At 42.3% G+C, this 16,236-nt stretch overlaps 1 protein-coding gene across 7 annotated transcripts in view; it reads left to right on the forward strand.

The window, feature by feature from the left end:
* The window catches only part of MLPH (melanophilin), an 84,694-nt gene that overhangs the window by 41,851 nt on the left and 26,607 nt on the right, over positions 1 to 16,236 (forward strand). For 4 of the 7 annotated variants that reach the window (XM_019492210.2, XM_019492214.2, XM_059727180.1 and 1 more), the window contains 4 exons: positions 1,125 to 1,253; positions 2,922 to 3,123; positions 6,326 to 6,477; positions 14,904 to 14,987. In XM_019492210.2, coding sequence (XP_019347755.1) covers positions 1,125 to 1,253; positions 2,922 to 3,123; positions 6,326 to 6,477; positions 14,904 to 14,987 — 567 coding nt within the window. The remainder of the gene's footprint in view (positions 1 to 1,124; positions 1,254 to 2,921; positions 3,124 to 6,325; positions 6,478 to 14,903; positions 14,988 to 16,236) is intronic. The other 3 variants (XM_019492211.2, XM_019492215.2, XM_019492212.2) reach the window with 2 other exon arrangements.

The following is a 16,236-nucleotide window of genomic DNA, read 5'->3' on the forward strand; positions in this document are numbered from 1 at the left end:
ATAAGTCACAGCTGAAGAAACGTAGGAGTCCTCCAGAGCTGTTTGCTGCAATAGAGAGGTAGATAGATATCATGCATTACCCTGCATAACACCAGCATAATATATATACCCACAGCTAGTTTGCAAAGCTTCATTTTTACAGGGGGCTAATGAACAAAAATCCTGTGAAGATTCTGGTTCTACTGTATTAGTATCTATCATAATTCAGCTGGAAGGCCATTATTCTAAATGGACTTTTGCTTTTGTCTCAGTATCGTAGAGGTCAGCCCTTTAGACTGTTTCATTATCACAGTCATTTGTTACATCATCTATGTTTTCTAGGTCTATAAGCACTTGTTCTAGAAATGTTGGATTGAAATGAAGTTATAGTCCCTTAAAGAAGGTCTCAAAGTTTTGTACAACTTGATCCTCCTCCAGAGCTACTAGTTCTTTATCAATGATCCTATAAATCTCAGACAATTAATCATAAAACAACATGCATATTGAAATAATTTCAAGAGACACTTTTAAATACTAATCTTCAAGCTTGTGTCTCTTTCTGATTTATCTCTTTGCTGCAGAGGGAAACAAAACATTCAGGAATTCAACATCTCCTGGAGATCTCTGTAAAATCTGTTCCAATCCCACTTTTCCACAACTCCTTAATAAACCTCCAGTGAAGGATTTCTTATCAACTGCCCAGAAAACTCTAGATTCAAAGGTCATTGAATGCAAAGGAAGTCTCTCCATAGACTTCAATTTATACTGAAATGGACCCTCATTTTAAGCATGTCCAATGCACATGCTCAGTATTGGATGCTAGTAGTTTCATTCTCTTGAATGCACCCCCTACCATGAAACAGGTAAACATTGTAGTCCAAATTTTGCTCTCAACCACCCATGAATTGACTTTACCAGGGTTTCATGGAAGAAAAGGAGAGCAGCATTTTACTCCTGGAATAGAACAGGGCAAACTAAGATGCATCTGGTACTATAAGGCCCATAGGAAGTTGAAAAGGAAATATACAACCAGAGAGAGAAGCAGGGAGAGCCAGTTGTGGCCTGGAGGCCACATGAATCTCTTTCTAAAGACCAATCATGTATGTGCTGAATTTTGCCTTCTTGCATTTTCTATGCTTTCTAAGATGCGTAAGACAAAGCGCCTGCTATCCGTTCATCCCTTTGATTTTGATCTGGACTCAGAATATTCCGCTCAATCTCGCCGTCAGTCTATGCAACTTTCTCCAGCTGCAATCAACCAGGATGGCCTCCAGGTACTGGGAAGGTGGTGGGGAACTGCTTACCTCTCTTTCCTTGCTCCCTCCATTTTGTTCTCTTCCCTTTGTCTGTCTCCTTGGAATTTCGGAGAGGATAATGATGATTATCTTTTCCCTTTGCATTCTTCTTCTTCCCTATGGACATTGAACACCATGACTCAAAATGAGGATAGCAAATTGGAGAGAGGACTGGTGAGCTAAGAAACAAGAATGTGTCCTTCTCATATTCCTTTTGGGTTTACTTGCATGTTGTTCTTTTGGTTCTTGCATCTGTTCCTTGTAGTCTCCAAAATAAAAAGGCACAGAACTTTCCACTCTACAATAACTGAATAACCAGCAGGACTCCAACAGCCTGTGGCTCCCAGGCAAGTCCCCTCGTGTGGACATTCCCAAAACATGGGAGCTGATCTCAGTATTTCCAGGCTTTGCATTCCTACTCTGCAGCAGAGAACCTAGAAGGTCTGATATCCCTGGCTCCAGCTGGGTTTCTGAGAGCTTGCAAGATACCTGCTGCGGAGCAAGGAACCACGCCTTGGTTAGAGCCAGGGCTTATGAGGTCATGCCTCCACAAAAAGTGAACCTGGAAACTCTGGCATGAGCCCAGACTGCCCCAAGCAGAGGGACTGGAGCTTCTTGGGTCCTCAGCTGTGGTGCAGTCTATCTAGCGGGTCTGTCTTGGAGTCCCAAACCTTGGAATTGGGACTGTTCTGTCAGAAATTTACCTTGAAGAATTTTCACTGAAAACAAAACTGGGATGAATAAAATAAATTTGAATAAAATGCCTTGGACTCTATTGACTAGCATTTCTCAATGATACTTGATTTCATGAGAAAATTTCCAGCTGGCTCTAACAAGTAAGTTTCTTAAGGTACCTCATTGTCTGAAACTCTGCTCCTGTGTTAAAACTAGGTTGTATTGAAACATGTAACAACAGCTTTGTTTTTTAAAAGTCAAACATTTTTTAAACAGAAGATATTTGATAAGACTTTTGGCCCAGACACTTACATTTACATATATTTTTATCAAGCCCATCCTTATGGATGGTTTTTGTCGCATGGGAAAATGTAGGAACCAGATGAACAAAGTCTGGGGAATATGAAGTGTTTTGGGATGGGGTATGTTACCATCTTATCAGTGAAAGGATATAGCATTTTAAAAACACAGACACGGGTTGAGATTTTCAGGCAGCCTTAGGGTAGAAGTCAGCAATTTATGGCCTGTGGGCCATATCCATCCCTCAGAGCCATTAGATCTGGCCCATGGATGTGGGGCTTTGTCAGCATTTGGCAGCAGCTGGTTTCCCCTGTGCCACAGTGGGAAGAAGCAGCAGCAGAGGGCAATTCCCCTCTGCCATCATGATAGCACTGGCCAGGTCCTAGCATCTGCTCGATGCTTACCCTAGCTGGGTCATTCCAACCTACAGCTTGAAAAGGTTGGGATTGGGTAATGGGACTGAAATGCTCAATTTTCATTGAAATTCCTGGGAGCTTGATGTTCAAATCCTTATGGCAGACTTCTCAAATCCTACCGGGGATTCCTCGCTGAGATGAAAAAGGTCGGTTGTTAGGTTGTGGTCCAGGAATTGGAACTTAAACATTAATCAATTAACTTTTTGGTGAAGGGAGAAAAAATGCAGCCTGCCTCACCAGTGTCCTCTTTTCTCAGTCATATCCAGATTTCCCAGACGGTAGGGAGGACACGTCCCAGAAGGAATCGCTGATAGCAGAAGCAGACCTTGCTTCGATGTTCCATCACATCCTGCAGGAGCAGGGACAGCACCTGGCCCCTCCAGAGCAGGAGTTCAGCACTGAAGTCCGGCTTACAGTGAACTCACGCAGGAAGAGCCTGGAAAGAAATCCTAACTTTGGTAGGTTTTTCTAGTGAAAGATAGTCTGTGCCTTTCATGGAAGGGCAGGCTGGAGAGCATTTCTACCAGAAAGGAAATGTTAACAGTTTCTGGGCAGTCTTAAAATAGTAAAATGACCAAATCATGAAGGGGCTGACTTTCAAAATTAGGTGCACACCTGTGCCTCAGATTGGCATATACAGATTAGATACCGCTGCTAATATTTGAGTTTGAGTGGCTGGGCATACTGACCAGGTGCAAATAGTGTTATCCGTTGAAGCATTATGATTGGGCTGAGGTCTTTCAGCCTTTCCTTGCTTAGCGTGTGGATGGAATCCCAAGCCAAATAGTACTGCTGCAAACTTCATTGCTACCACATTTCAGCCTGGCCAAGCCCTTCCATAGTGTAAATTAAAGTAGTTCCACAGAAATCAGGTGTCTGTGCTGCTTGACACCATCTGGCCTATTAAGTCAGCTCTGCATATGGCATGGAAAGCTACCTTTTGTCCTTGTTTTCAGGTTGTGCACCAGATGTTCCCATTTCAAGTGTATGGCAAGTGTCAATCTCTTTCTGTAATTTATTCCTTTATTCTGAAGCTTGTGCAGTTGCATTCAGGAATTGTGCACTGTTTGTTGAAGGGTCACTAGTTTACAGCTACTATAAATACTCCAGCAAATGAGATTACAGAAAATGAACTCCTGCTTCATTGATGTGCTTTCTCCTAAGGGGACAACCAAGAAGAAAAGGATTGCAGTACTTGAGCATGTGCACTCCTAAAATATTCTCCTGTGTTTCTTTAAGTTAATGTCTTTGATTTATTAATACCCAGCTGCCTGTGCCCACAGATAGACAGACATACGCCTCTAGAACTGGGTTTTAAAAGTTTCAAGTATTTAAAAACAAAGTCTCTTTTATCACTTGAGACCTGATACAAACCCACTGAATTGAATAGAAAGATTCATCTGATTTCAGGTGGCTTTGGGATCTGGCCTTTTATGAATTCATTTCCCCAAATGATTGGGAAAACTATTGTCTTAAATGTCTTCCAGGTGAAGTCTGTGGCTTGCCTTTTTCTGTAATTATAGGCTTCCTTACACTCTCCCAAAATCTGGGAATTGTTTATTCTTCACCACCATTCATTCAGTATTTGGTCTCTTTCCTGAACCCCACAACAAGGGAACTAATTGGAAATGTTGATTTTTGTGAGGCATTTTTGTCTCAATAGGATAACCTGTTGTTTTCATACAGGTCAGAGGAGCAGTTGCCAGGTGTAGCTCAGTTGCTATTTACTGAGGCTGAACTTGAACCTGTGAATATAGCCCCATTTTCCTAATACCACAAGTAGGAAGTGCATTCAGATTATCTGACATGCAGGGTGGGTGGTCAGTTGTCCTTGCCTGTCTCATCTATTAGCAGCCCTGATGCAGACTTGATCTTGTTAGTGTCAAGACTACTATTAGAGGCCAGGCACTGCGTGAGTAGCAATATAACAAGTCCTAATGAGGTACAACCAGCCTCATGGGAGCAAACTGTTCCCCACAAATTAGCAGACGCACTTAAGTTGGTCTTTGTTTCTTTATTAATGAAATTAATGGGAGCTGGTAAATGGTTAGTGCCATTTGCACAATTTAAATGGTAGCTTTCCTTACCCACAGGGGCTCCTTGTACATGTGACGGGGTTTAGTTCTCTCTAAATTGAAGCAGTGTGTTTTTAATTGTGTCAATTAAAAATCCACCATTTCAATTTAGGGACTTCTGTCACTATTACAAAACTGTGACTGCCCACCGGCAGCTCCCCCAAGGGGCCCACTTTTTTTTTTTTCCCAGCCAACCCTGCCCACCTCTCCTGCAGCCAAGGGGTGAGCTGCCGGAGGGATCCGGTCCTTCCTTCCATGGCAGCAGTGTCCCCTGGGCTGCCTGCTAGCACCCTGCCCAGGTGGTCCTGGGAGGGGGGCACTGCCATGATGGAGGGAAGGACCAGGCCCCCCTGAAGCCCAGGGGCTGTGCAACCTGGTGGCAGCTCACACAGACAGGCTGCACTGAGGGGGGGGGAAAAAAAAAAAAAAAGTGGCAAGGAGCTTGTTCCTTCTTTTTTTTTTTTTTTCTCCTAGAGGCTGCCCATGTCATGGTCGGGGGTGAGCTGCTGCTGGTCCAAGCACCCCCTGAGCTGCAGGCAGGGGCCCCGGTGCTTCCCTCCACAGTGACAGTGTGCCCCGGGACTGCCCAGGCAGGGTGCTAGTGGGCAGGTGCTGACTGGGAGGGCACTGCTGCCACGGAGGGTAGAACCAGGACCCACCAGAAGCTTGCCCTTGGCCACAGGAGAAGTGGGCAGACTCTACTGGAAAAAAAAAAAAAAAGAAAAGTAGGCCCCTCGTTGCTTTTTTATTCTTCTTCTTCTTCTTTCTTTTTGGAGCCTGCCCCTGCAAGCTGTCATGGGGCTGCACAGCCCCTGAGCTGTGGGGTGGCCCAGTGCTTCCCTCCACAGCAGCAGCACCCCTCGGGACTGCCTGGGCGGGGATTAGCGGGTGGGTGTTGCCCTAGATCACAGGCAGCACCCAGCCCAATCCAACAGTGCACAGGGTATTGGAAACCAAGGCGTGCTTGGGGAAGCTCAGGCTTGGCAGGCTTACAGCGCCCCATGCACCGTTCCCACTGCCTGGGACCATCCAGGAATGGGTTGGCTTGCCCCTAGGATGGTGCAGGAAGGTAGCAGCAGGGTGACTGTGTGTACTAGTAGCCAGAGAAGGTGGCTGGGACAATGCACAGGGTGCTGGAAGCCCACCAAGCCCAAGCTTCCCCAAGCATGCCTGGGCTCCCAGCACCCCATGCACTGTCCCCACCACCTTCTCTGAATGTATTACTGCAATTTGTTACATAGCAAAACAAAAATATATTGGATGTGTTTTACTCTGCTATATAACAAAGTCATTTAAAGCAAAATACACCGCCGCACATGTACAGCATGAAAAAATGAAAACATTTTATGCTGCGCAGATGGTAACTCCATTAAAACAGTTTAAAAGGGCAGTTGAACCACTTAAAAGGCCAATTTTGTCACACGTACAAGTGCCCAGGCATCCTAAGTTACTTATGCTGTGCTGTCAAGGTCCTTTTTTTTTTTTTTCTCATCCCTCTGCATGCATCTTCCCTGTTTTGTCCTGATACCCAACAGGACAACCCCTGCACTGAGCCCCCAGTAACTCTAACACTCTTTTTCTACAGGCAGCCTCTGGAATAGGCAATACCCACCCCATTACTCTGCAGATATGGACACCTCCGATGAGGATGTGAAGGGAGCTCACAAGTTACCCCATCACATAAAACGCAGAAACAGAGCCTCATCTCAAGAGAGCATAAATCACTCTGGAAATCAGGTAACAATGGGGTCTTAAGCCATTCCCTGTGGCCCTTCCAATCTGATCTCTGATTAAGACTTTGCAATCCACTTGCAAAGCATATAAGATGCCTTTTCAATTAATCTTCTGCTGAGTTGGCCTAGGACCAGAGGGTAGGATTAGAGCAGATGGAACGTGCAGTAGGTAAGCATAAAATTAGCTCCAGTTGCCTGTGAAATCATGGAGTCTTTCAATCCGCACAGAAGTGCTGCTCCACAGTCCCTGCACTGGGGATAGGAGGGAGCAGGACATAGGGCATTTGAACTGAATTCCCCAGCATTTCTCCTTACACAGAGAGAATGTTTAGGAGGCTGGACAAGTTTGTTTTACAGCCCCTTTGCTGGCTCTTAAAATAACTTGTAGCTGCTCTTTTATGGCCGGACGGCATCTAGGAAAGTATGACACAAGCAACATTCTAGGCTGTATTCTGCTGTCAGGTGCAGAGCAGCTGCAACTGATTCTACCACGGCTGTACTAGTGGAACTGGATTCAGGGTTTTGCACCAAGAAGTGCACCTGTTAAACTGCATTAACATTAGTGTGAGTTATATATACATATGTCTGGTCAGAGGGAGAACCGACCCTTCTGCCTGTCCCTTTTCATTCCTTTTTGTTTTTATGCACAGATATTTGCTCTGACACCATTGTTTTTCCTCACTCTGTATTTTTCATGTTGCACAAATGAAATTTGACTGGAGTTCTACCTCACACTCCATTTCATCCTAATGAAAAGTCTATATTTGATGCTTTCAGTTCTCCAGATGTGCCCAGTTTATTTTGCAAGTTGCATGTAGTTTCCTATATAGTAAAGACTTTATTAAATTGAAGATACCAGGGCTTTATGATCAGACAAAATCATGGAGTAGGAAAACTAATCAGCTTCAAGATCCCCTCTACCCCTCCCCTTTTCTTTTGTAGCTCTTTGAATGTTCCAGAAAATTGGGGTCTGTCATTCTGACTTGTCACATACATTTGTTGAATGATACTAGAGAAAAATTGTAGAGTTGGAGCTGTCTGAAAGGCTGCAAGTGTTCCAATTTTTTTCTAAGCTGATAGAGGGGAGTTAGACTCTTTCCCTCCCCCACAAGGACATTTTTGCAAGGTGTATCACATAACTCTATGCTGATTTAGCATAACTCCATGCTCAGCTTCTAAACAAAAATGTGCATTTTTATTTCACCAAGCATGCAGTTAAGTAAATTTCTTGTGTGGATTAACAGCAAGGGTATCTGTCATAAATTTTTTGTACATCCCAGCACAAGTGCTAGGATTGTAAGATTTATAACAAATTCAAAAATTATCTTTATCCCTAGGAACCTCAATTTAATTAAGGTTACACACTGAAAGGTAGATTTTACCAGACTGTTCCTTTCCTCATTTATTTTTCTTGCTGTATGTTTCAGTCAATGAATGTCCTTAGTTTTATATTAAATGATAAAGAAAAAAATAAATAGGATGTCTGTAACTACATATAGTTAAATCATGCATACAGTAAACACAGTACTTTATAGTGGGGAAAATGGGGCCAAACTGTGCTTTCATTTATAGATTTGCTGTCCCATTAACATCAGATAAGTATAACTTGCTATAGAAAGGAAGGACAGATATAAACCTAAAAGAGAGAAGTCAAGAATTTTGTAAAAGACAGAGCAAACTATCTCTTCTAGAAATGCCTGGAAAATGGACATTAGAATAATACCCAGCTCTTATCCAACATTTTTCATCAGCAGATCTCAAAGTGTGTAAGAGGAAATACTATTATCCCTGTTATAATGATGGAACATCCAGAGAATTGTAATGACTTGCCAGCAGGCCAGTGACAGAGCTAGGAGTAGAAGCCAAATTCAGGGAACTCTTCTCTTGGACTCCTTGCCTCTATATAGAAAAAAAAAAGGATTCACTTCAGAGTGATATGTTATGTTCTTTCTGTAGTACGTCTCTCCACCCCCCAAAAAACAAACAAAAAAACCAACCCTCCCTTTAATTTATTCATGCAACTTCAATTATGAAACCTTTAAATCCTCTTTATAAATGAAGAAACAGAGAGAGACTCCATTAACTGACTTGCCTGAGGTTGTACAATGAGTTAATTGTATGACTAGGAGAAAAAAATAGAAATGGTGTTCCCCGCACTAGCCATTACATTATACCCCAGAACAGACTGTCTGTATTGTATAATGTCCATCACTATACGTTTTCTGATTGCTTCATGTATATTCATGAATATCCTGGATCAAACCAAAGGTCCATCTAGTACAGAATCTTGCCTCAGACATTGGTAAGCAGTGGTTGCTTTATAAGGGGAGTATAAGACACAAGGTGCATGTGAAAACCGTCCAGTTACCAGCCACGATAGGTTTAGGGGTTACATTCCTGTCATATCTAATAGCTCCCACCAGACACGTCTTCTGTTTAACCCCTTTTTGAAACTGGTTTTACCTGACTTTTCAGTGTCCTGTGGTAAGGACTCCAACAAGTTACATGGTCTGTTTTTCAAAAAATAAAGGGGGTTTAGGGACATTTTTGTTTTAAACCTGCTGCCTGATGGTAATTGTATTGGTTGCCCCCTAGGTCTTATATTATGTGGTGTAGCAAATAACAGCACCCTATTCACTTTCTTCACACCAGACGGGATTTTATCTATCATATCTTTCCCTTTGTTGCTTCTTTTCCAAGCTGAAGAGTCCTAGCTTTTTCAGCTGCTCTCTGTATGGAAACCCTCTGTACCCTGATTGTCTTTGATCCCCTTTTCTGTTCCTTTTCTAGTTCTATATCCTTTGAGATGGGATGACCAGAACTGTACATGGCATTCAAGATGTGCTTGTACCAAGGATTTGTATAATGTCTTCTGTTTTGTTTTAACTCATTTCCTAATGATCTCAGCAATGTCTCCAACTCTTTCTTGAGTGCTAATGGCTAGTTCAGAACCCATCACTGTGCCATATATACTTGGGGTTATTTTTTCCCCGGGTGCATTACTTTGTGCATATCAGTGTACTGGCAGTTTTTTCATCAAAATTCTTAGTTAAATGAAAAAGTTGATTTCAATTTAACACATTTTGTGTCAAAATTAACCTGATATCTAGGCAGCTCTACTTTCAGAAGAAAAAAATTGCAGCTTAAATAAAACATATTGCTTTTTAAAAGGAAAAATTATTCAACCCAACATTAGTTTTGGGGTGAAAGTCTTTGAAGTAAAAAGGGAGCAGCAATATCCAAATACTGGAGATCCACGTGTTTCAAAGGGGTGCCGTGGCATGGCCACATCCCCCTTTCTCTGAAAGGAGGCTTCAGAGCCACCCCTGCAGCTCCAGCTGTGCTGCACAGGGGCCAGGGTCAGCCTAGGACAGCAGCAGTGGCAGGTGGGTTCCCCCTCCCTGCCCAGTCCCCCCTGCACTAGCTCAGGAACAGGCATAGGGAAGGGAAACCTGCCTTGCCACTGCTGCAGTCTGGGGCTGAGCCCAGCCCCTGCACAGCCCAGCAGATTTAGAGCTCTCCTCACCCTAGGTCAGTGGGGACTGTAGCAGCAGCAGGCAGGGGAGGGAAGAGGACAGGAGTGGATGCGCCTCTGAATAGGGAGGGGAAAGTGGAGGTTTTTTACTTGCTTTGAGGACTTAAAAGTCCCCGACTGCTGCTCCTGTGGTATGGTGCATCCTGGTTGGGTGGCAGGGCACGAAGAAAGGCTGGGCACTGGGGTGCAACCACTCCTGCAGTACCAGTCACTGCTTCTGCACCCCGCTGTGTAAAATTCTGGATCTGCTTCTCTTGGACTGAGAGAGCAGCTACGACAGTGTGGAATTCATCCTAATTCAGCACTTCGGAAGCACTTTAAGGCTAAGAAATGAGATATTCTTTCTGGAGCAACATCTATACCTAGTGGTATAATTTCCTTTAATGAGAGTCATGCAGCTAAGTCATATCATGTTGCTTCAAACTGAGTAGAATTGCTCGAATTAGCACGAGTGCTTCCTGATTCTACAAATATCAGCTTATGGTATTGCCAGTCCCAAGTATTCAAAAGCTCAGAGATACACAGAGTACATACAGGATGGTCAGATAATTTAATCTGCCCTCCTATATGTAAATCGTCCAGTTCTCCCTGCATTGGACCTAATAGCTAATGTTTGTCTAAAACGCATCATCTTGAAAGGTATCTAACCTTAACTTGCAGATTTCAAGAGACAGAGAATCCACTATTTCCCTTGGTAGTTTATTCTGGTGCTTAGTCACTAAAAAATGTGTGTCTTATTAAAATCATGAAAATGACAAAATCATTATAAAATATTAAATATTGCAGGAAAGGTATTTTTCTTCTGTTTTTAACCTAGAGGGGGAGGGTCACATTTCCAGCCCTTTTTTTAGCAAGGCTAGAGATTTACATTTCCTGATCAAAGTAGAGATTCTAACAGAATCTCAGGACTTCAAGAGCTGTGGGTTTAAGAGAACTATCAAATATCACAAGCCCAAAAGATTATGGAAGTTGGAAACTAATAAAGTTTGACCCAGTCCTGTTTCCCTTGAAATCTGGTAAATCCCCTGCTAGCTTCAGTAGGAACAAGAATAAGCCCACAGGAGTCCTTCTTTTCTTTTAACCTCTTTAGTAAAAAAATTGCTTTTTTTCTCAGTTTTCTCAAATTTCAGAGCATGTCAATGGTTTTATCCTCAAATGCTCTCTCTCTAGCTGTTAAATATGGCCATATCTTAGAGCCTGGTCCAAAGCCACTGAAAGTCTTTCAATGGGAGTCTTCCAGTTGACATGGATTGGTATTAGGTGAGGTCAAATGAACAGAGTACAGAATGGATTACTAAATCTTTTGGGATTCTGGCATGTTAGATACTCTATCAGTTCACAGTTATAGGGCAGAATAGTGACACAATAAATGGATGCTAACCAGAAACCAATCAAGCAATCAGCTTTGGAAAAGATAGCTAGTTCAGGCAGCTCCTTTCTCCAGTTCCAACCAATTGGATCCTTTTCAATGAACCAAACCTAAAATGTATTTATTTATTTGGATGGAATATAGCAACCGAATGACAGAACAACCTATAAACAATGTATAAACAGCAGCACTAAGGGTTAAGGCTACAGTGACAGTTTTAAATTTGACATCCATTGCAAGGCATCATCAAAAGCCTGGTGCAGGTCTTCAATGTAACCATTAAAATGATAAAACCTCAAATTACTGGAGGGTTTCAGGTCTCATGAATCATTATTTGATCATTGAGAATTGGGGGGTAGGTTCTCAGCTGGTGAAAGTTGCCCTCACCCCAGTGAAGTCAATGACAATTTACAGCACCCAAAGCTCTGCTTCCCTATGCTGGCAACTTTGTGTTTTAAAAAATGTTTTCGTATAGAGCATTTGTCTGCCAGCCTTTGTCACGCAGAGAACACTGTGACTTTCCAGTGCCTAATTGGGATTTATTAAAGGAAGGGAGCACAGTTTTCACTGTGATGCTGCATATTACAAGGTTCTAAAAATTGGACAAAGCTGAAGCAGTAACTTGATTGTCCTTCCAGCTTGTATGGCTGGGTCGTGCAATTTTATAGCTTGGGCCTGTGTAACCATATTACGACTGAAACAGCTGAGTAGACTAACTAAAAGCACTTGTGGCTGAATTCTCCTGTTACCCTCAGATAACCCCGTAGACCTACGTGAGGCTTTGCATTTGTACATGAGGGCAGAATTTGGCTTTTGTATGTGACTGGTTCACAAGAGGAGAGATTCCTTGGGCATTGTCCACAGGTTCACGTCACCACTGTGGTCACTTTGTGCTAATACTCAGGGGCCTTGGAAAAACTGTCACTTGCATCCCATGAAACAGGGGTTGGCAGTGTATGGCCTACAGGCCAGATCTGGCCCCCAAAGAGATTTGGGGCCCCATTCCACAAAGCCTGTTAATGCAAGAATGTGCCATCTAATGGCTGTCTCCAGTCCACTGCCTCCATCAACTGCCACCTCCAGCCCAAGGAGACCAAGCTCTGCTAATTCAGCCTGCTGTTAGTGTAAGGTTGCTGACCTCTTTCATTAGGGGCCCTATCCAAGAGCAAAATGAGAATTACAGATTCATAAAAGGTTTTCTTAGTGATCTGACATTTCTAAAGTAATACATAATTGCCTCAGCCAGGCAGTACTACCACTTGGGCTGTTAACACTGGGTTTTCTTCCTTGACCTGTCTTCCTGATTCCCTTCCTGAAGCTGATGGTCCCTCTGCAGCCTGCCTGTTATCACTGACATATTACAAAATCTGGACTCAATGGTGTTTACTAAGAAATCACTTTAGAATTTATTGGATCAGTGCCTCTGTGTTCATTTAATGCTGGTAAAGATGCTTACAATTAACTATGGTAAGGACTCTCTCCTCTGAAGTGCCCCCTTTTTTACATTTGGTTTATCAGACTTGCGTTATTCCTTTAAGCAGACACATCCGCTCCAAGTTCGCGTGATGATCTAATTAATCACATAGTACAAATACAAAAGCTACATAAGGAGATGTACATGTTTAAAAAACCCACACATTTCTCTGTCGTTTCATTTGTTAGCTGTTCCTCTTTTTCACTGAATATCTCACATGAAATGAGTATTGAAATAAAGGAACATCATTTTCATTTAAAACTAGCCCGAAATTTTCACATTTTATCCCTACAATAAAAGCTTTTGGAAGGAAAGGAAAAAGTATACAAATATTGGCTTCTTTTTTTTAATTTTTGCTTTAATGAAATAGTTCATTTAGGCATTTGAACATAATTATTATCTGGGTTTTTAGTTTCTTCTACCATACTTCGGGTTTTTTTCCCCCTTTGTTCACTGGAGAAAAGAAAGAGAAGCAAAGAACACCATGTAAATGTTTAAAAGTATAAAAAAATGTTATTTTGAATTAAAATTGTTTTGGTTTTTGAAAGCAAAAATAAAAATTTGCAGTGAATTAAGAGAAGAAATTCAAAGGAAATATTTTTAGAAATGTGTTTTAAAAATAGGCACGGAAAATACTTAACTCCTTTCAAATACGGACATTTCTGTTGCTGAATTAGAAAGAGGCTGGTGAGATAGTTGATGGCTGGAAGGTGGGTCAGTAAGAAATGGAAGCCATCCAAGGCTCACATCTGGCCTAGACCAAATGATCAAGTAACCATGTACAGCTGGGTTTGACTATAGGTGGCCTTCAGTGCAGGTCTGGAGCAAGACTCAAACTTATGCTTCTGTAGTCCTAGCAAGATTCCTTTGCCACTCTGCCACTGCACCCTTAGCTTAGTACATTAATAACCATAAAATGAATTGCAGTGGATGCCCATGATATCACATCAGGAAAAAGACTGATGGTATTGCTCAACAGCAGGCAGGTGTTCCTACCGTACAACCAAGTCAATCAGTGAAATGAGGTGCACCTCAGATCCAGTGTCGGATTGTTCAGATCGCCACTGTTGCCTCTAATGGAGCCTACATTTCATGGGATGTGGACATAAGAAAACACGTGGAGTCCTTTCAAAAAGGGAACATTTCAAAAGGGCAGCTGATAGTATGTTCTGTTGTTACATGTGAATGAGCTGAGAATTACTCAAGTACAGAAGAACTGCTCCAACTATAACTGGGGCCGCATCTACATGAGCAATGGACTATGCAGTTGTTACAGTGCTGACATTTAGTACTTAACCAAGTATTAAATGACTGTTCAGTAACCAGCGTAACTGCGCAGTACCATGCCCTGCATGGTTATTTTACCCTGCTCACTGTCACAATTCATGCCCAGTGAGCTCTGTAGCAATGAGCTGCTGTGCACTCTCATTGCTACTGTGCCATAGCATCTTGTGTATATGCACCCTGGATGAAGGAGTGTTAAAGTTGAAGCAGTTTTGCTGCATTTGAATCTTTCTCAGGTCCTTTGCACATAAAATACCAGCTGCTGTCTTTGTGAAACTTCCCCTTTTGAAAGCCCTTCCAAGCCTTCATACATCTGGAAAAGGATCGAGAGAGTATTTTCTCTGCCAAAGTGCATCCAGTGAGATACTCTATGACTGACAAACAGGGAGCTGTTCAGTTAAACAAGCTGCCCTTCCTCTCTCATCATTTAGGTTGGCAAAACCAAATGAAGTTTCCCACAAAGAATCAAGCTGACGCAAGCCCAGGACTATAGAAGTTCACCATTCTTCTTTCCTCCTGACCCATTGACTTTAAATGGGACTTGTACTTCTGAGTCACATGACGCTTTAGAAACTCCAGCCTATGGTCTGTTCTCTTAATAGCAAGCTGTTAGGTACTTCATGTTTACCCAGTGGTGATGGTAGGATCCGTTCTGCACTCTGTTCTTTATTCTGTGGATTTGATCTGTCTCCACTGTTTTCTCATGGTGATGGCACTGGTGATGGGATCTGTTCTGTACTGTATTCTTTTCTTTCTCCTCTTCCATAGATATTAGAACTCAACAAACGCATGTCGGCAGTTGAACGCATGTTGAACCGCTTGGAAGAAAAGGTCCTGGTGCCCTCAGAAGAGGTAACAAATAGTGCTAAGTTGAGGGGTTTTATTTGAAGGAAGTAACCATTTCCTTTCTTAGTCTCCTTTTTTTCTTTTTCTTTTTATCAATCAAAGAAAACTCTTACAACTTACTTGCATTATATTGTCGAGAGAGGTGGCATGGTACAATTGTATAGGCAGTAGTTGTGAAACCTCTGCACCACACAATGCACAACTTGGGTTAATGATAAAAATTATATCAAATACCGGCTTCATAGTGAATCAGGATGCCTTTATAGGATCCAGTTACAAAAATTAAGGCTCTTTCTCACGTTAATGGGTAGAGTGTCTAACATATAAACCAATTCCCATAGAGCTTAATTCTGTCCTATCTTCAAGTTGCTCCAATGCCAATTAGAATAATAATTCATAGAAAATTGGGTTGGAAGGGGCCTCAGGAGATCATCTAGCCCATCCCCTGCTCAAAGCAGGACCATCCCCAACTTTATAATCCCAGCCAAGGATTTGTCTAGCCTGGTCTTAAAAATCTCCATGGATGGAGATTCTACAACATCTCTGGGTAATCTGTCCCAGTGCCTGATGCAGGCTTGTTGTGGGGCTCTCTAGACTGCCTTAAAGAGGAACAGAGCACTCTACCATGGAAGATTTAGCATTGGTTGGCCTTCATCAGAACAACTCAGTCTAATGGAGTTGGAAGTTAAATGTTCCAGCAGTGTTCTAATTAGTTCACAAATTAGCTGCTCTTCAATCCATTCTCTGCAAAATTATATTCTAATCTAAGCAATGACCTTCTATGTGTATATATGCTTCCAGAATGATGAGAGTTCCACGGAAACCATACAGGAATCCATAACAGGATTCAGTGTAAATAACCTGCATGTTGTGAATAAAAGGCCCTGACTTAGAAGGGCATTTGTCTTTTTTCATGGGCCGCCACTATTTTATGGCCTTTGTCATGCTGTCAAGCAAAAAGGTAAATTTAACTGAAGTTCTTTTGTGTATTATGTGGTTCGCTTGGCATCAGTTTGAGTTTCTAACTGCCGGATATTTATGCACTTCTACTTGCTGTTTCTTTAATATAGGACCATGTTACAGTAAACTGATGTAGCCTCTGGTAGCTCAGTAGAATGGAAAATTACCAAGAATCTTGTAGGCATGCCTTGAACTGATGGTAATTTTCCCCCTCACTAAGATTATGGATGAGATCAAGCTCAGAATTTTGGCACTGGGTCCAAGCATCACCAAAGTTTGGGGGTATTTGGATAAA

Source organism: Alligator mississippiensis, chromosome 4 (genome assembly GCF_030867095.1).
Source record: "Alligator mississippiensis isolate rAllMis1 chromosome 4, rAllMis1, whole genome shotgun sequence".
Taxonomy (NCBI): domain Eukaryota; kingdom Metazoa; phylum Chordata; order Crocodylia; family Alligatoridae; genus Alligator; species Alligator mississippiensis.